General features: G+C 40.8%; 1 protein-coding gene across 1 annotated transcript in view; it reads right to left on the bottom strand.

Moving 5' to 3' along the window:
* Dcdc1 (doublecortin domain containing 1) overlaps positions 1-18,953 on the bottom strand; it is a 364,522-nt gene that overhangs the window by 25,989 nt on the left and 319,580 nt on the right. The window contains 8 exon segments of the mRNA XM_051144875.1: positions 423-624; positions 2,598-2,801; positions 4,122-4,304; positions 6,715-6,882; positions 8,944-9,037; positions 11,973-12,173; positions 13,573-13,731; positions 18,664-18,823. Of these exon segments, the coding sequence (XP_051000832.1) occupies positions 423-624; positions 2,598-2,801; positions 4,122-4,304; positions 6,715-6,882; positions 8,944-9,037; positions 11,973-12,173; positions 13,573-13,731; positions 18,664-18,823 (1,371 nt within the window).

Here is an 18,953-nt window from a genome sequence, read left to right as displayed (position 1 = left end):
GGCAGAGGGTAGGAAAAACACAGAGGGAGACCTGCCTTTCAGTGCAGAAAGGAATCCTCTCTGATCTGGCAACAATTTCTTCAGTGCACCCAGTTGATTTGGGTTCTGAGTTTTAGAATAAAAGGTGTTAGTACTTTACAAATAGTTAAATTGCCTACTGTTACTTAGTTTATGAATTGATTTATTGTTTTAGTTCTAAAGCTAGGATAAATATTCTTAATCTCTCTCTCTCTCTCTCTCTCTCTCTCTCTCTTATTCAGAAAGGTAAGAACACTATGAGAATCTCAGTGATACCTTTGAATCATTTTACAAAAGTCACTGGAATTTTGAAATTCTTGCTGTGGTGACTGAATGAATCACGTTTAACCTTTTCATTATGGAGGATAAATAAAGCCAACCCATGCCTGCAGATGTTCACCAACCTTCTGTACTTTGAACAGCTAGCTCTTCTGTCCCAACTGACTCTGTGCTTTTTTCTTGTTCCTCAGGGTCTCTCTGGAGAAGGTTTTCACCTACAGCCCACAGAATCAAGCCATGCAAGGTGAGGATGGTGGTTCCATCTTTGGTGTAGATTTTGGAAGCTGCTCTGGTGAGTTTAAGTCGTTCCGTGCATTCTGCAAGAAGCTACATAACACACATTGTAAAGAGCTGAAGGAAGGGCGGGGGAGGTGGCTCAGCATGTACAAGCACTTGCTGCTTTTGCGAGAGGCCAGGTTCTGTTCCCAGCACCCATGTTATGGCTTACATCTGCATATAACTCCAGTTCCAGGGGCTCCAGTGCCCTCTTGTGACCTCTGAGGGTACCAGGCATGTATGAAGTACACTTGCATGCAGGTAGGACACATAAAAATAAAAATAAAAATAAATAAAAGACTTTAAAAATCAGTATCAGGAAATAATGATGACTACAGAAATCATAACGAGCTGTTTGCCATTGTAGAAATCTGAGAAAATCCTTTATTTTGAGAAAATAGACACTAAATGACAATTGATGTTGATTTTTGATTACAGGCAATGTTTTTATGTCTGATTGCTCTAATTTAACATGAGTCAAACCTGATTTTGAGCGTCCCTGGCTCTAGCTGAAGCTCAGCTGCTGATATGTGCTGATAAATTCCCCTACCAGACTATCTTATTTAAAGTGTGTGACCTAAAACCCTAATTCCATTTTGTTATAAGATATGAAATTGTAATACTGTACACTGTTGAAGAGTTTAAAATAAACAAATAGTTAATTTTCTAGCCAAAACCTGCCACATATTATCACCTCTATTTTGCAGATAGGAAAACAAATCATAAAGCCAGCGTTGTGGGCCTCAGGGGTTGGAGGACCCACTGTAAACCTGACGGCCTGAGTTTAATCTCCGGGATCCATGCAGTGGGAGGAAGACATCGTCTCCTTCAGACTGTTCTTTAACATCCACAAGTGCATGTAGCACACACACACACACACACACACACACACACACACACACTCATACACAAACACACACACACATCACATCACATCACATCACAAAAAGATGTAAAAACTAAACAAGACAAAAAATAAAACAGAAAAATGCAGAGCAGAGAGAGAGAGAGAGACAGACAGAGATAGACAGACAGACAGACAGACAGACAGACAGAGTTCAACCTTGGGTAAATGTCAGTATTAAATTCTGCGCTTTGCTTTGTCCATTGAGCAATCGATTCTCTTTGAAAGTACTTATTTTTGTGTTTAATTATATTTGTCATTGTCCATCTCTGTGTGCAGGTGCCCCAGGAGACCAGAAGAGCGTGTTAGGTCCTGGGAAGCTGGAGTGACGTACAGACTGTTGTGAGCCCCCCGATGTGGGCGTGGGAATCAATATCATGTCCTGTAGTGGAGTAGGAGATACTCGTAAATGTTGTGCCATCTCTCCAGACCTGAACAACAATACCTTAATTTTTAGAAAAGCCATTTGCTTTCAATTCTAGAGGTGAGTGACTATGAAGGGGTGGGGAGTTGGCAAGAAAACTCCATATTGTATTTAATCTTACCTATAAAATATTTTGTTAAAAATGTTGGGTGGGCTATTGAGATAGAATTACCACTTTGGGGCTCTCCTCTCTCATGACTACTCAACTTCCAAGGCAATCAGTCTTTGACAACTTGAGGCCCCCCAACTTCCCCAACTTAATAGTGAAACGAAACGCCTTGTCAACAAATATGTATTCAGATGCTCCAAATGCCAAAGGAGGTGGCCTGTTTGTTTTTCAAAACATTCAGATGACATGCAACTTGAAGTTCATGGAAAACAAGGAGGAAAAGGATATTCTGTCTGCTATGAGAGTGTATATATCCAGGTCAGTGTGTCTTTGCTGTTTCCATCTTTGCTCTGGGGCCAATAGAAAACCAACACAGTGGTTTCTCGCTGTTTCTAACCGTGTATTCAGAAAAGAAAAAATAACATAAAAGAACGCCTGTAGGAAAATGGAGATTTTGATTCCATCAGTTTAAATGTGTGGATGTAGACAGAGATGCCTGTTGCTCAGTTTGGGGATGTTTCTTGTCAAGAATTGCCACCACCAATATCTCTAAGAACTGATACAGCATTTTAGTGATAGCCACTTACCCCGGGGAATGTTCCAGCCACAATCAACTTCCCATTCCGATATCCATCCCCATTTTTGTATGCAATTATTTTGACTGCCTTCTGGTATGAAGCTACCACACCACCATGAGTTGCAGTGCATGCACGTGTCTTCAACCATAAAGATGACAGACGCTTTTCATAGTATCTTAGAGTGTTTTCAGCTTCATAAGAAGATAAATCAGCCTGGTTTGTTTAAAAAAATTGAATGTTTACATAAATTATGGCGTTTCTGATTTGTTATTTTGACATTTCTACTCCCCATGTAAAGTCGGCAAGTATGTATATGTGGATGGCACCTACACATGATAGCACCTTCTTCATGGTCTATAGATTCTTGAGGTGGAGGAGGAAGGGAGTTGGGTCAGAAATCTCCGGCTCTCTTTCTTGACCTCTCACTGACTTCTTAGCACTGGTCTGTCTTTCTGGCTTGTTCTGGCTTTCCTTAGCTGTTGCTGTATGTTTGTTTGGATTTGGGGGTAGATCATAAGAGATGAGGAAGAAAGGATGTCAGGACCAAAGAGAACCTGGATGGAAGTCAGGGGCTATGAACACAACAGACACTTTCTTAGTGCGTAACTCTAGAAGGAGGTGGTTCTTTAGTGGAAGATGAGTGAGGAGGGCAAGGAAGATGCAGAACATCCCTTTGAAAGCTTCCCTTCACTGTCCTGACCCAGGAGACTGTCCAGAGGGACAGGCTCAGACTAAGCTGCTGTAACATAAGGGAGTCCTTCCCAGTTACCCCCACAGAACAAATACTGTCATGCTTCCAAGACTGGTTCCTTTCTTCTGGGTATCTGCTTGGGTTGAGTTTGCTGCAGCCTGTCACTGCCCACCTCTAGCATAAATCAGGGTCTGGAGACAGAAAGGTGAGGTCTGCAGGAAAGATGATCCCCGAGGATCACCAGGCTGGCAGGTTGCTCATGGTTCAGGGTAACACCATTTTATTCTGCTGTTTACATCCCCCCTTCCCAGCTCTTTACACTGCTCAACTTGAAGGGAAGGAGTTTCTCCTTCTGTTTTAGTGGTGCCATTTTACATTAAGTCACAGGAGTTAGTCCTTCTACCCCTAGGAGTTCTAAATGGTATTAGACATGGATTTATGAATTCAGCCACCCAGCCTGAACTGTCACAAACAACGACATGTCAAACCCTCCCCCAAATTCACCATTCTCATAAAAAGGAGCTGTCTCTATTAATGTAGGGCAAATGCTGCTGTGCTAAGTAAAGATTTGCAGTTACTTCCCAACCTAAAGAGCAGGGAAAGGTGTCTGCAGGTTACAGCTGCAGAAGTGTCCAATTAACTTCAGAGGCTGGACAGAACTATTAAAAAGACACTGTAATTTAAATTACAATGAGGAAAAACAAATCAGTGCTGGCAGGATGGGAAGACGCATCCGAGGAAGGCGAGGTGGACTGGGTATGAACCTGAAGGTGAGACCAAGCCGAATGCATCAACGGTTCCAAATTGCTGCCACGTGGGCAGTAGCAGAGCTCAGTGAGTACCTTAGTGACACTGATGACCTTGAAAGGCCCCCGTGGCAAGGACTTCTGCTCAGAGCCCGAAGCACAGAAGAATGAAGCCCTCAGAAGCAGTGGTCTCAGCCCCTTCTCTGCCCCCATGGACCGTCCGCAAGCCAGGCAGAGCATGATTTTTCTCTTTCCATCTGGTGAGAGGTAACAGTATCCCTGAAACAGAAGGAAAGATGCTTCCACATGGGTACTTCTTAACCATAACAACATTTTTATAGAACTCTTCACAGCATAAGAAAAGCACATTTGTCAGCATCAAATGCTAAATGTAAAACATCAACCCAAATGCATGATGGTATCTAATAATTAATGTTTACATTTATTTATTTATTTATTTGGTGGTGCGTTTGCTGAGGGGAGGGGCATACATGGGTGGAGGTCAGAGGATACCTTGCAGGAATTGGTTTCTCTCCTTTCATCACATGGGTTCCAGGAATTGAACTCAGGTCTTCAGGCTTGGCCTCAAAAGCCACGTCTGCTGAACTATTTTATCAGCCCCATAACTAAAACAATTTTTTAAAAGTATCCCTTAACTCTGTAAATGACTACTCAATACTGGAGACCCTAATTTCAGTACAGAATTAAGAGTTGTATGAAGAATGATCAGTGCCTTCTCGGGGACAAGGAAAAGCACACTATAACATCTTGTATATAAGGAACCTCTTGCCGCGCACAGAAACTAAATAATCAATGCTGGAGTTAAGGAATAGTATCAAAAGGATGCAGGAGCCAAAATGAGCCAACTGGCTCAAAGGAGGGCAATTTGAGACTGGAAAGAATGAGAATGGGAACAGTCAGGCTGATTATGAGTATGCAAAGTCCCAGAGTTTATAATAAGGCTACGGATAGAAGTAAAGAATGAAAACGGGGAAGGGACCTCATTCAACATTATCAGAAAATAACTGTGATTGGTAGGCCTTGACTTGAAACTAGTCACTGTGGCTCTCAGTGTAGCAAATTATTTCTAAAGATGGCCTCTATAAAACCATTTTAATCCTGTTTGTGTGCCCTTTTGACTGGTGACATTGTTGCTCCTCTAGTTAAGAGGTGCAGTGTTTTTCTCCTTGTCTCCTCTCTGTGTGAGCAAGCGATGTCCCTCACATTGGCCCAATGACAGCAGAGGTGAGAGGCAGGCAGTGGCATGAGAGGAGCTTGCACAGTGGAGCCTAGGCTCTACAGCTAATGATGAAGCCCTAGGGCCTCACTGTGAACTCACTTGAGCCAACCTTCTTGAGAGGTGAAACAGCTGGAGAGTCAGTGCCTGCCAACCACTTTAAACGTGAGAGACTACATCTTGGACATTAAAGCCTGCATACTACTATAAAGCCACAAGATGATGTTAACCACTCATTGTCTCTTCTCAAGACCAGCAGAGCTGCCCAGCAGAGTTCATCCCAAAATGCTACCTCACAAGGGTATATATTTCAGTTGATCCTCTGTGTTATAATGGACAAGTGGAACTGCAGAAAAGAATTAGACATTTACTCTGCCATTCCTTTCAAATCATATTTTGGCTAGGGAAATATCTATATAGTGAGGTGATTTTCTTATTAAAACTTCAGCTAATTAATGTGGAGAAAACAGTGTAATCAGATAAAATCTACTAATTTGAAGCAAAGTGATGATATTGGATGAATAGATACTGAGGAATTTCCAAATATGAGAACAAGAAGAAATTAATTCCCACCACTTAAAGCATCACTAAAACCAGGACTTCTAGGTATAGGCTTCAGGGTCTTGAGTGTGTGAACACACAGGGAGACCCATGAAAGCTGTGAAGAAAATGGCTAGCAGAAGCCCAAATGCAACTCTGGTGTGCACCACGTATGGAATTCCTGGGGAAGGAGCATCAGGTCTAATGATGCTACAAGGAAACAAATCCAGGTGCATAGCCTTCTTCCTGACGATGGACCAGGTTAGGAGCAAGATCCCAGCTCAAGGCCTTCTTTGAGTCTTGCCTCGAGCTGACAGACAGTAAAATGAAATTTTTAAGAACAACCCAGGAAATTTGATTAAAAACAGTTTATTATATTATTCAAATATCATTGTTAACTTTCTTGATCATGACAATGGCATGAAGATTATGTAAAAAATGTTTAAAATTATAAAATTGCATACTTAATTTAAAGGTAAAATACCATCCTATCTGGGATTAGCAAGTGACCAACTCTTGGTGACAGCTGATTGTGTGTGATGGGCAAATCAAGATTCACTGTACAAATGTCTGCTTTAGAATATGTATGAAAATTTCCACAATAAGACAATCAGTTTTAGACAGACTAATTTATTTTACTTCAAATAATTTTCCTTCATCATTTCTTAATGAGAATCCCAGAGTATAAGGGACTTCATCAAAAATTAGTATTCATGCACACCTGCTATCCCACACTTGGGAAACAGAGAGGGGGACTGCAAGGCAGAAGCCAGCTTGGTCTTTGTAGCAAGAACCTGTGTGAAACAAATTAGTGCTCAGCCTGTATGATTATAAGCTTTCCCATGGGGAAAAACTTCTTGCTTTATTAAATGACCCCATTTTATTCATCTGTGGGAAGAGGGAACTACTTACAGGTTGATCAATGTTTTCTTTAGTGACAGATGACGTGCAAAGGCCAGCTGAATTTGCTGCTGTGATTTCCTTATCCAGGGTCGTGCTGTGAAAGGCTATCAATGTTCTCTTATTTTCCATGTAATGCCACTTCTGATTGGCAGCCCCATTGCTGTATGGCTTATATTTCTAAAGCACAAAAGAGAGCAATAAAATATGGACTCAAATAGACAGGCGAGTTTATAAGATGGCATAGTGGGTATTTCCTTTTATTGTATAAACTTAGAAAGTACAGACAATCACTAATAAGTTTCTGTACAATCACAATTACTGTCAATATTTGGGAATTACATATTTCATAATTTTAAATGTATTATTTGATTCACAGAACAGTGAAAAATACAATTTTGTAATTCCATTATTTTTGACTCTTAACATTGTTTTGTGAATTTTTCTAAGAATATTATGCTGTCTAATCCTCAACAGTTAAACCTGCAGGTTTTCTAAAACATTCCCTATAATAAACAAGACAGCAGAAGACACACACACACACATATTGTCTTATATATATGTATTTTTCTTTAGGAAATACTTCTAGAAGGATTATTGATTAAGGTCATTTAAAAATTATGATATTGACCAAGAAAGCCTTTTTTTAAAGAAAGATGATTTGATTTTCTCCTTCCCTAACAAAATGTAAATTTACCTATTGTTTTTGTTTGTTTGGTTTTTGTTTGTTTGTTTGTTTTTTGTTTTTCAAGACAGGGTTTCCCTGTGTAGCCTTGGATGTCCTAGACTCACTTTGTAGACCGTATTGGCCTCGAACTTACAGAGATCTGCCTGCCTCTGCCTCCCAAGTGCTGGGACTAAAGGCGTGCGCCACCACGCCCAGCTACCTATTGTTTTTATGTTCTTGCTAAACATGCACATTTTCTCCCCAAACACCAGCTCACTAAATGAAAACATAGCAATTTGTTGACATTTCATATGTGTTTCATTGATATTCAAGGAAGTGGTGTTTTTCAACAATTCAGCTGAATATACAGCAGAAACTAGAAATGTATTTTAATTCTATTGTTTACATTGTTAGAGAATCCTATTTTGTTATATAATTGTACCATTGTCGACTTATCTCAAGTGTAAGTAAAAAAAAAGTTCAACTGGCAGGTTAGCTCTAAGAATGCATGTCATAACATCTCAAGGAACTTCACAACTGCTTTACCTGGCAAGAAATTAATTGCCAATGTTTTCTCACAAACTTATTATTTAATACATAAAAAAATGAAGCACTAGCAATTAAGAAACATCTTGAAAGGTAATCCAAATTATCTTTGAACATAGGACACATTGGGGGTGACATTAATATCTGCAAATGTTGTGAAAACGATTAAGGAACTAACTGAATTTGCAGTCACCTGAGGTTTTACCTCACTGTGGCCTTGGAATGTTTTGTGTGATATATATTCAGAATAAATGTCTAGCCCTTGTCTATCATGAAGACAGAACAGAAGACTTAATTAAACAAGACTCAGAATCCATCCGGATTGCTGTGTCCTCATTTCAGATTCCAAACTACAAAACAAGTTTCTTCACTAAAAGCACAGAGTAATACAAATGTTATTTGGAAAGCATTATTCTGCTTAATGGAAGCTAGGGTAGAGCTGACAGGAGGCAAATGCAGATCTGGGGTCTTCCTAAGCAGTCGTCTCTTGGCCTAGCAAGGAATAGCACACGTCCATTTGCAAATGTTTGGTTATAAGGAAAAATGTCTTTGCCCAAAACTCACATGAAACCTACACTAAAGGTGCTGCAAGAGAGATACTTAGAATTACCACTGTGGGTTTATGACCTCCAAAAAGACTGGCCAGGTCTCTTCCTCCGCTATCCAGACCGGGAGTCCTTCCCGGTGCTCCCCATCAACAAATTTAGATGCAGAGAGCAGCCATCACCTCCCGAGGTTGCATGATCCGTGAATTCTCTTAGGACCGTTTCTGGTGCTTGCCAGTGTGTAACTGCAGTAACTGCCCGTCCTCTAAGCTACCAGAAATTGCCATTGGTGAGAATGAAGCAAATTGAGAGGCACCGCAATATGCTCAATTTGAAGTCTAGGCAGGGTATAAAAAATATTTTAACACTGGCATTCAAGATAACAGCCAATGACAGCTATTCGTTTGCTCTGTAACAATGAGGCATGGAGCCTCCCTGCAGCTTCATGAAAGGATGGCTTCTTGTTGGATGTGTATAGCTTACCTGAATGATAACTGGATAGCCACGGCCTTCATTTTGAGCCTTGGTCATAGACACTGCCAGCACAAAGTCTGGATTACTTGCCAGGTGAAAGGTCCTTACAAGAGAGAATTAGTCCCATTTTATAAACATATTGTGATTAGTATAAATGGAATTTCTATACGTTTCTGCTTTGTCAAAACACAAGTTTATGTCTTACCAGCTAATTAGAACAAATAAGTTATGATATTCTAATTTGGATATTATCAAATATCCATTTGATACATTATATAGAATTTATAAATAATAGTTCATGCTTTATCATAGTTTAAAATTCTTCATAATCTGTTTTCCCTATTTATATCATGGTATGGTTTCTGTCTCTAGATTATACCCACATTGATATATCTTTATGGCCCATGTTGCTATTACTGAGAAGCAGTAAAGATGATGAAATGGATTTTACAGTTACACTGCAAGGGATTGAATTCTGGGTCCATGACTTAGTATTGTGTGGTGTTAACAACTCAATGCTTCAATTTACCCATCTATATATTAGAATAATGTGCATCCCATTTGAGTCAAATTAGTTTATATATATATATATATATATGTGTGTGTGTGTGTGTGTGTGTGTGTGTGTGTGTGTGTGTGTGTGTGTGAATATTATAAGGGAAATAATTAGTTATAACTATGCATTGTTTTGGCAGTTAAAAATATTTTATTGGGGCTCTATTCATGGTTCAGCAGTAAAGACACATATATTGGGAGCTCACAACTAACTGTAACTCCAGTTCCAGGAGTTCTGACATATTCTCTGGCATTTACAGGCACTTGTCCCTATGTACACATACCCACACCGAGAGACATAAATAAAAGAAATATTAATCTATATTTTCCATTAAATTCTTGTGTTTCCAAGCACAAGAGGCCAGAAGACAAAGTCAAATACTTTGGAGCTAGAGTTGCAAGCCATCAGATATGAATGCTAGGAATCAAACTGCAGTTGTCTGGGTCAGTGGAAGTGTTCTTAACTGCTTAAGCCATCTTTGCAGCCCCTATGTTTAAAAGATCTGTCTGTCTATCTATCTACCTATCTATCTATCTATCTATCTATCTATCTATCTATCTATATCTGTATGTGAACTTTGTTGCATGTATGTATGTGTATGCCATTTGCAAGCATGCTGCAAATAGAAATCAGAAGATGGTACTGTATCCCCTGAAACTGGAGTTATAAATGATTGTACACCACTGTGTGTGTGTGTATGTGTGTGTGTCTGTGTCTATATTTGTTTCTTGTGCTTTTACTTTGTCTCTTTGTCTCTTAGTAGTTCATTTGTCTCATCCTATTCTGGTTTGTTTGTTTGTTTATTTCATTTTGTTATTATTTTTAGATACCTGTTGTGTGTGTATGTGAAATAGATAGATAGATAGATAGATAGATAGATAGATAGATAGATAGATAAACAGACAGAGACAGAGAGAGACAGAAAGACAGAGACAGAGACTAAGACAGGGACAGAGACAGAATGGATCTGGGGAGTCAGTGAAGATCTGGGAAGAGTTGGAAGAAATGATAAAATATATTGTACAAAAAATCTATTTTCAATTTTACAAAAAGGAATCCTAGGGACTTTGTCATAACCCAGAAAGAGAAAGCAAAAACATGCACTACATGTAATACATATCTTGGTAGCTCTAGGATGCCAGTTACATAGGAACAAGAATCTTGATCTTTTTAGCTCTTTGCTGAAGTTCCATTCCTAAAACAATGTTTTCAATAGACCATAGCATTAATCTATGGTGATCAGGGTACAGGATGTCATTTCAGTTACTCTAACTTTGCTGACGTGCTTTGTATCCTAACGTATGGTCAATTTTGAAGACAGCCCCATGGGCTGCTGAGAAGCAAGCACATCCTTTACTGTTTGGGTGGAATGCTCTACTGCTGTCTGTTAGGCTCATTTGATTTATGATATTATTTAACTCCAGAGTTTCTTTATTTAGCTTTTGTCTGGATGACCTGTCCATTGGTAAAAGTGGGGAACTGAAGTCGCCCACTATCACTGTGTCAGGATCATGTCAGTATGTGACTTTTAGATGTAATAGCATTTCTTTTATGAAATTAGGTGTCCTTGTTTTGAGGGTATAATGTTAAGAACTGTAATATCCTCTTGGTGGATTCTTCCTTTAATGCATATGTAGTGTCAGCAGAATGAGTGAGTTATGGTCCACATAGCTGGTCAATTACAGAAAGAAAGGCCTACTCTCCCAGGTTCTCATCACACAGACAGCATAGCGCTGGTGGGTGAAGTAATGACACATGTCTGGCAGCTCTGTCCAGAAGTTCTTCCTTTGGAAGAACAGCAAGTACTCTTAACTGTTGAGCCATCTCTCCAGCCCTTTGCTATAACACCTAAAATAAAGCTAACTAAAATGTCTTCTATTTTTACCTCTAAATATAATGTACACATAAGTGACCAGCTCCCCTTTCTATGTCAGCATAACCACTGGCCAATTATTATATGCAATGATATTAGTAATATTCTCTTAATAATGAAATAGGCAGATTGTTTTAGATTTCTTCTGATCTCCTCAATAAAATGTTTTGAGCATTTTCAATCTGGACCTAAGGCCAGACATTGAATTAGGTTACTACCTTCAGTGAAGTGGGAAGTCTTGCTGACTATGTGATTAGAAATCACTTGAGTTATTTTTATGAATGAAAAACTGAGAAGACGCCTATGTGGGAGAAGCAAAGATTGGGTAAGAAAAGGTCCCAAAATTGGAAATTCTTTAGAATTCTTATTTGATTTTTTTTTTTTTTGTCACAAAGATAAATTACAGCTGGTAAGTCATGTGGAGCTTATCTAAAATTCATATTCATCTCTCTGTCTCTTCTTTGACTAGAATAAAGAATTTTCAGCCAAGTAAAATAGAAATTCTGAGGCCCTACATTATATCCCCACTTGCTGTTTGGAGACCATGCTAGACTTCTTAGGATCTTATTCACAGTTTGATGTGTAAACCTCCCAATGCAATGACTTTACCTGCCATCTTCCTTATGCATCCAGCATTGGTGACTGTCATTGGATTTCTTCTCCACCAAAATGACTTCTGTGCCTGACCGGGGTTTGAAGCCTTGTACCCCCAGGACCAGCTGAGGAGCAGCAAGGCTAATGATTTGCCCATCTCTGTATTCAAACTCCTGGTAACACAGCTTCTGCAGTTTTCTATGCTTGGCGAAATGACTAAGGTAAAGAAAACTCTGTTAGTGACAGGAAAATGGCCCCTGGAAGTGTGTGCACTGGAGATGCCCAGTTCTGTTGCTGAGAGCATCCCCGTGGGCTGTTAACCTTGCGGTGGTAAATATTCCAGAACAGCAGCATGGCCATGAGCAGTGTGCCTCTAAGCAAGGATGGAAAGTAGAATCCTGGGGCTAGAGAGACACGTCAGCAGTTATGTGTGCGCTGGCTGCTCCTTTAGAGGATCTGAGTGTGGCTTGCGGCGTCCAACAGCTGATTCACACACACGTCAATCTCCAGCTCCAGGCATTCAATGCCTTTTCATCTCCCCCAGCTTGCACATATGGCATATATCCTCTCTCTCTCTCTCTCTCTCTCTCTCTCTCTCTCTCTCTCTCACACACACACACACACACACACACACACATTAATAAAACATTTAAAGTAGAATCCTGAGCTTATTTTATGAAAGCAATGAATTTATCTATCAGAACATTTGAAAAATGTGTCAGCTAACAGAAAGGAAATTCAGACAGAGAAGCAGTACAACCAAGGAAGAAAATGTGAAATTCAAACAAAACAAGGAGGAGGAGAGAGTGCACGTAGAATGAATACAGGAAAATAACGGTGTTCTGTGCAAACTGACAGAGTTTTCTTCTGTGGCTGCTGGGTGCTGGGTTCCAAAATTTTCAGTGAGGAACTATCATAAGAGAACCAGGATAAGGCAGGAAGTTCATTTAAAGAAATCTCTTACTTAGGGACATTATAACATCAAGCAGATGTGTGACACATTGCAAACATCAACATATATTGACACATTAATCTAAAGAGCTCTATTAAGCCCCTACTCTGTGAGTGGTCTAATGCTGGTAAGTGTGTAGAATGGTTTAACTCACGTGTGCTAGTAACCACCACAATGTTAAGCAAATGTCTAAAGATGGAAAAATATAGCATATGCTGAATTCCTAACATTTCATTAGAGCCTGACCAGAACAAAATGTTTAAAGGGGAAATATATTTTCTTAGCTTCTTAAAGACATTAGGGACACCCTACTTAATGTGTGGATAAATTGCTTTAGTAATTTACACACTCATTCAATGACTATAAAGGTTTGAATTCTATTCTAAATTTTCAGGAGTCAAAGGTAAATGGAACTTCTGCTTAGTAGAAAGAGTACATCAGCTACTAAGACACCACATAACCCTGCAAGGATGAGCTGAAGGGGAAAGAACTACCCTTCCCACTAGCCGCAGATGCTTTGATCAGCATCACAAGACAAAAATGCACATGCTGGCACACACAGTATCCAATCAAAGCAAGAATGTTAAGGAATGCACTTGTACCAGCATGAGGGAGTCTAAGGCCAGACAGAACCTACCACCAGGAATCCCTTGCAAATTTTACCTGTGTTTCTTTGGGGGCTGCACATTTTTAAAGAGCATTTTCTCCATTTTCTTTGGAAGGCTGTCATCATCAGCGAGGCTGTACGAAGGATCCTGCCAAGCATACTTGAGCGTCCTGCGGCAGGCTTCCACGCGGAGATGGGCTCTGGCATGCGAATCTCTGTCAAGATGCAGGGAAAAAGTCAAGTCTAAGAGTGCTGACTTGCTCACAGTCTCCAGGTGCAGCTTGACCATGGCCTACAGGACATTGGTGCTTCTGCAAACCATATTTACATAGGGGCCTCTAGACTTGGAAATACACACCTCAATAACACACACTTAAGGTCTTTTAGTAGAAGCCTACAAATAAAATCCCTCAATCACAAAATAAACAGCATTCATTTTTGTTTTTTTGATTTTGAAAAATGGGTCTGCATATTGTATTTTAAATTTTTTTCAAGACTATTAAACAGTAGTTTGAACAATCTATAATGAATATGAAATGACATGCCTTACACTAGTGTTAAGGGTCCTAATTTTGCCCGAAGCAGTATAGTCCAGATGACTGGGTTGTACATGTTATGGATGTTAAGAAAACTCCCTCTCAATAGAGGAATCAAGTAACTCAAATCATAACTGCATACATGCTTTTTAACTGAGTAAAGTGCATGGAAACCTTAGACATAATAGTGATGCTTTGAATACTCAAGACGAAGATGGGTGTAAGTAGCAGGTTGCTATTATTTAGAACACGGCTACTCTGGATGAGATCAGGACACAAATTATGAAGACTGTTTTACTGAGGGCAGGATAAACACACAGGCAAAGCAGCAACTGTATTTCAGCCCTTGCATGCAACTTGGTAAATAATGTTCTTTCTCTAGGGTAGATGTGATCACCAAGGTGGTAGTGATAATTTGATATAACTACAAGCATTATCAAATGACCAAGGCTTTCCAGGGAACAGCTAAAGCATCTGGCTGTTCACTTTTCAAGTGCCAAGGCCAGTGCTGCTTATGGATATGGGACTGGGAGTGTAGTCAAAGCCTTCAGAGCACAAAACTTCCCAAGTCGGCCTATCCCTGTGGTTGAAAAGATGCCAGTGCCACCTTGTGTTCAAAATAGAAAATACAGCTTTGCTACCCACAAACAGGTGCCCTATAGTCTACTTGGAATTTATCAGTCTTTGATATTCCTAGTAAGTCAAATGTAGTCAAGCCAAATTTATAAAAGCCTTTAAGAACTATCTTGTTTAAATAATTAATTAACCAAATCTCTTATTCATAAGATGCATCTCCATTGGTTATTCATTCTAAAGGAACCAATGTTTATCTAGGATCGACTATGTACCCTGTATAGAACGCTGGGTATCGGGTACAGTCATAGCAGGACAAGTAAGTTCTTGGCTCATGATGCTCAAACTGTGTTGGTAGAGGAAAGATAACAGGCAAGAAAATGAATAACTATGACTAGTGCCCCCATTAAAGAAAACAATACTACAGGGAGAGTCACTGTGTTGGAATCTGGTATACTTGAGAGGTCAGAGGCCACACTGAAACTGAGGGCTGAGAAGCAATCCCCTATGTGAGGAAGAGCATTCTAGTCAGAACCAAAATCAAACAAACAATAAGCAAATCAAGAATACGTTTGATTCGTTTGAGGAGAAGGAAGATGCTGCTATAACGGTGAGCCGTTAGGGAGGTAGAGCCACGCAGGGTTCAGGAGTCGGAAGGGACAATCTCTGTAATACTATGAGAGAATGTGAAGGTTGTCTCCGTGTCCTATGCTCTAATAAGCAAGGATGCGCAGGTCAGTGCCCAGGAGCTTTTTCACCAGCCTCCTTAGAGGCCTTGTCACACATCTCTCCACAAAACCCAGCAATGAAGAAGGCCCAGCTTTCAGCCCTGCAAACATACAGACAAGTAACATATGAACTGAATAGGTTATATTTAGGAACATATATGTGCAGACCTATGTGCATGTGATAGTGAAAAAAGAGGCCATGAGTTTAAAAGAGAGTGAGGAGAGACATATGGCAGGGCTTGAAGGCAGGAAAGAGGGGGAAATGTAATTAAATTACAGTCTCAAAAAGAAATGAAAAAAGTCCCTTTTAGATTTATGTCTCAGAACTTGCTTCATGGATGTCCTTCCTCTTAAGTAATCTCAATTCTCACATTCTAGATCTTCCAAAGACATGGACTGAGGGACTCCAGAGAAATTGCAGTCAAAGACATCTTACCAAACAGGAAGGAGGACACATGAAGGAGGATAATGAAGAACATGTAACGTGGAAGCCCAAGGGGGCATATGGGAAGAAGGTGACGAGGCCAGAGCAGGAGAGGGCAAGAGGGCAGTGTGTGTGTGGGGGGGGGGGGGGCGGTGAACATGAGTAACACATAAGGGGATGAAAGTACGAAAATATTGTAGCCAAACCCACAACTTTTCATTATAACTAAAAAATAAAGATAACATTAACAATCAAATTAATAAAGAAGATGATGTCCTCAGACACAGTTCAAAGAAGCAGTGAAAGTGATGTCCAAAGAGGGACGACTTGGTACCCTGATGAGTGAGGAGTAAGGGCTGTTAGAAGTGGAGTTCAGCACAGAGAAGCATGGGCTCAAGGGACAGGGATTTCTAAGAGTCAGTCATCAAAACAGAATGGGCTGCGCTGTGTGGAAGAGGAGAGTCTTGGAGATCCCAGGGAACAAAGCCTGCCTAGGATGTGTGGGTGAGACTCACACTGCACAGAGTACTTAGGGACCCTGGCTTTGATGGGACTAATTTAGAACAAAGCAGATCTTCGCTCTCAAAGATTTTTCCTCACTCTGTTTTGTCTAAGTGCATCCTGGTGACTCAGAGGCCAGAGAAAACATTCTTCAGAAGAATGGAAGGGTGCTTAGGAAAATTTGTGTCTAATTCCCTAACTCTTATGGGAGATGTCACATGAGAGAAATTAGTCTCTGAAAGCGAAAGATGTGTGGGACCTGCTATTAAGTCTGGCATCTCTGGATAGCCTCTGAGCTGGGTATAAGAAGATGGACTCCCTTTCTCAGCTGGGTTCCCTCTCTACATGATCTGGGGAACCCCAGCTCCTCTGAGGAACATCACATTGTCCACAGGGAGATTACAAGACCAACCTTTTCCTGATAAGAAGCCTATTCATCAAGCACCTGGGGATCCCTGAAAATAACCACCTTACGTGGGTGTCTTGGATTTCAACAAATGACCTGGAGTTCTTCCCCCATCCAGAGGATAATTGAGTACTATGCCCCGCCTCTTATGATAGAACTGCATTATTGTATGTAGATCAAGCATCTCTGGCACCCTTAGCCCCAGGAAATCAAACACATTCACCCTCAAAATCCCTCCCACTGCTAAAGGTTTATATGTCCCTGATTTATGAAATAAACACTCACTCTATTCCGCCCCCACCACCATCTGAGATTCATAATTTCTTCTTGGGAAGGAAGGGTTCCCTCCTCACTGAAGGCTGCTCCAAGCTGCTGGACCCCTCCCTCCGGGCTTGGCTGCCTGGCCACTGAGCTTCTGTGTGTCATTGGCAGAGATGGTAAAACTGCCTTGGCAGCCATTGAAGCCCACCCCGTTGCCATGAGCTCAGTGCTTGTGTCTCACCAGACCTGCCTCTGGTCTGTCTGTTTGGGGGTTTTGCCCACACCCCTGCCATTAATAAAGTGGTTTAGCCAAAGGGCTGTAACACTGAGGTATCATCACAGGCCTTTGGAAGGTCAAGTTTCCACTGCCATCTGATCCTAGCAGTCTCACTTAAAACGAGCTAATTGTAACATTAGTTACCCTAGACACTCCTGAGAGAGAAACAGAACTTTTTATCTCAACTTTCCTCTGTTCTCGTCTGGAAACAAATGGCACCAGGACAAACCTGCTGGACACCAGAACCCAGGCCTATGCAAAACAACAAAGATGTTTTCCAGTGCCTATGGTAGTTTTGAGACATGGGTTATATGAATCACTTGTCAGGTTAAGAAAGGTACTTCCTAAAACCAGTTTCCTAAATGCTGGTAACAATGTGGGCCAGCCATGGCTCAACAGGGATAGGTGCCTGTCACCGGGACTGGTGACTTGAGTTTGACCCCCATAGCTGACATGGGAGGAGAGAATCAAGCCCTTGTTCTCTGAGTTCTATGTCTGCACTGTGGCACACACACATGCAAAATTAATAAATGTAAAAACAAAAAGCTTGTAATAAGGATGAATGAGTTTTGGCAGTCACTGGGGCTCTGTTCTAGAATGAATTCAGTCATTGCATTATTCTGTCTGCAGAGCGTGTGGTGCAGATCACTTTTCCACACTGAGGACCCTGGCTCGACTAGAAGGAGCACAGAGAGCAGGTCTGACAGAGACATCACCATGCACAGCACTGCCAAAACTAGTCCTGATGATGAAGTGTGTGACAATAAAGAGAACTTGAGGCAGAAAGATGTATCTGCAGTGAACCTTAGGATTATGTCACCTTTAGGTCACTGCTTGTCACCTACTAGAACTTGGTATGCTAGCCTTCAAGAAGAGATGTGCCAAGGGGGAGTGATCAGGAGGTACAAGTGGGGTCACTGACAGGCAGGGATGAGGGTCAACAGAAGGCAGATCATTATTCAACTTGCCAGCCTAGGCACTCGCTGAAGAACTGTGTGGAAAAGATCACGTGTTAACAAGATAACTGTCCACAGATTAATATTAGCAGATCTGAAAGGATGACATGGAGATCCTTCTGAGATATTTCAGTGGCTCAGGATGAGTCAGTGTTTACTGGGGCAAAACATGATGAATTAAAAAGGGAAAGGGAAAAAGAAAAGAAAGAGGAAGAGGAAACGAAAAAGAGAAAAGGGAAAATACAATGCCAAGAGAATGTGTTTTTTTAAATTATCACACTGTAGCTACATCACTGCAAACAGATGATGGTGATGGTTCAAGCTCTAGCTTGCTTATCTGTCAGAAAACTGATTGAATACTATGCCCTCAAGTGACCGAGTTTCAGAAACTTTTCTGAGTTCCCTGAATGGGTGCCATGCTGCCGCAGGGGGGTGTCTGCGGTTGCACAGCACTGGTTCCTTTTCGGGCCACAGTGACTACTTACAGAGTTTCTCTAGAAGCATCTCCTGCTATTAAGGCAGCATTTTCTATCTGCTTTCCCTCTGGTTCTTTCATTTGCTTCTCTTCTTCAAAATCAGCTAGAGGTTTATTCACAGCTAGTTTGCCCCCAGACACTAGGTCACCTTGGACTTCTAACACAAGAGCTGAGAAGAAATGAACACATCGCAGAGGCATGTTAGTTAGGACCATAGAGCACTTGGAATCCAAGACACATACAGAAGTGCAAATCTTCAGCCTTTGGGTATCCCTTAAACCAAGAATTTGGACTTTATT

This window comes from Acomys russatus, chromosome 4, assembly GCF_903995435.1.
Source record: "Acomys russatus chromosome 4, mAcoRus1.1, whole genome shotgun sequence".
Classification (NCBI taxonomy): domain Eukaryota; kingdom Metazoa; phylum Chordata; class Mammalia; order Rodentia; family Muridae; genus Acomys; species Acomys russatus.
Note: the sequence above shows the minus strand (reverse complement) of the source record. Positions and strands in the feature narration are given on the sequence as shown.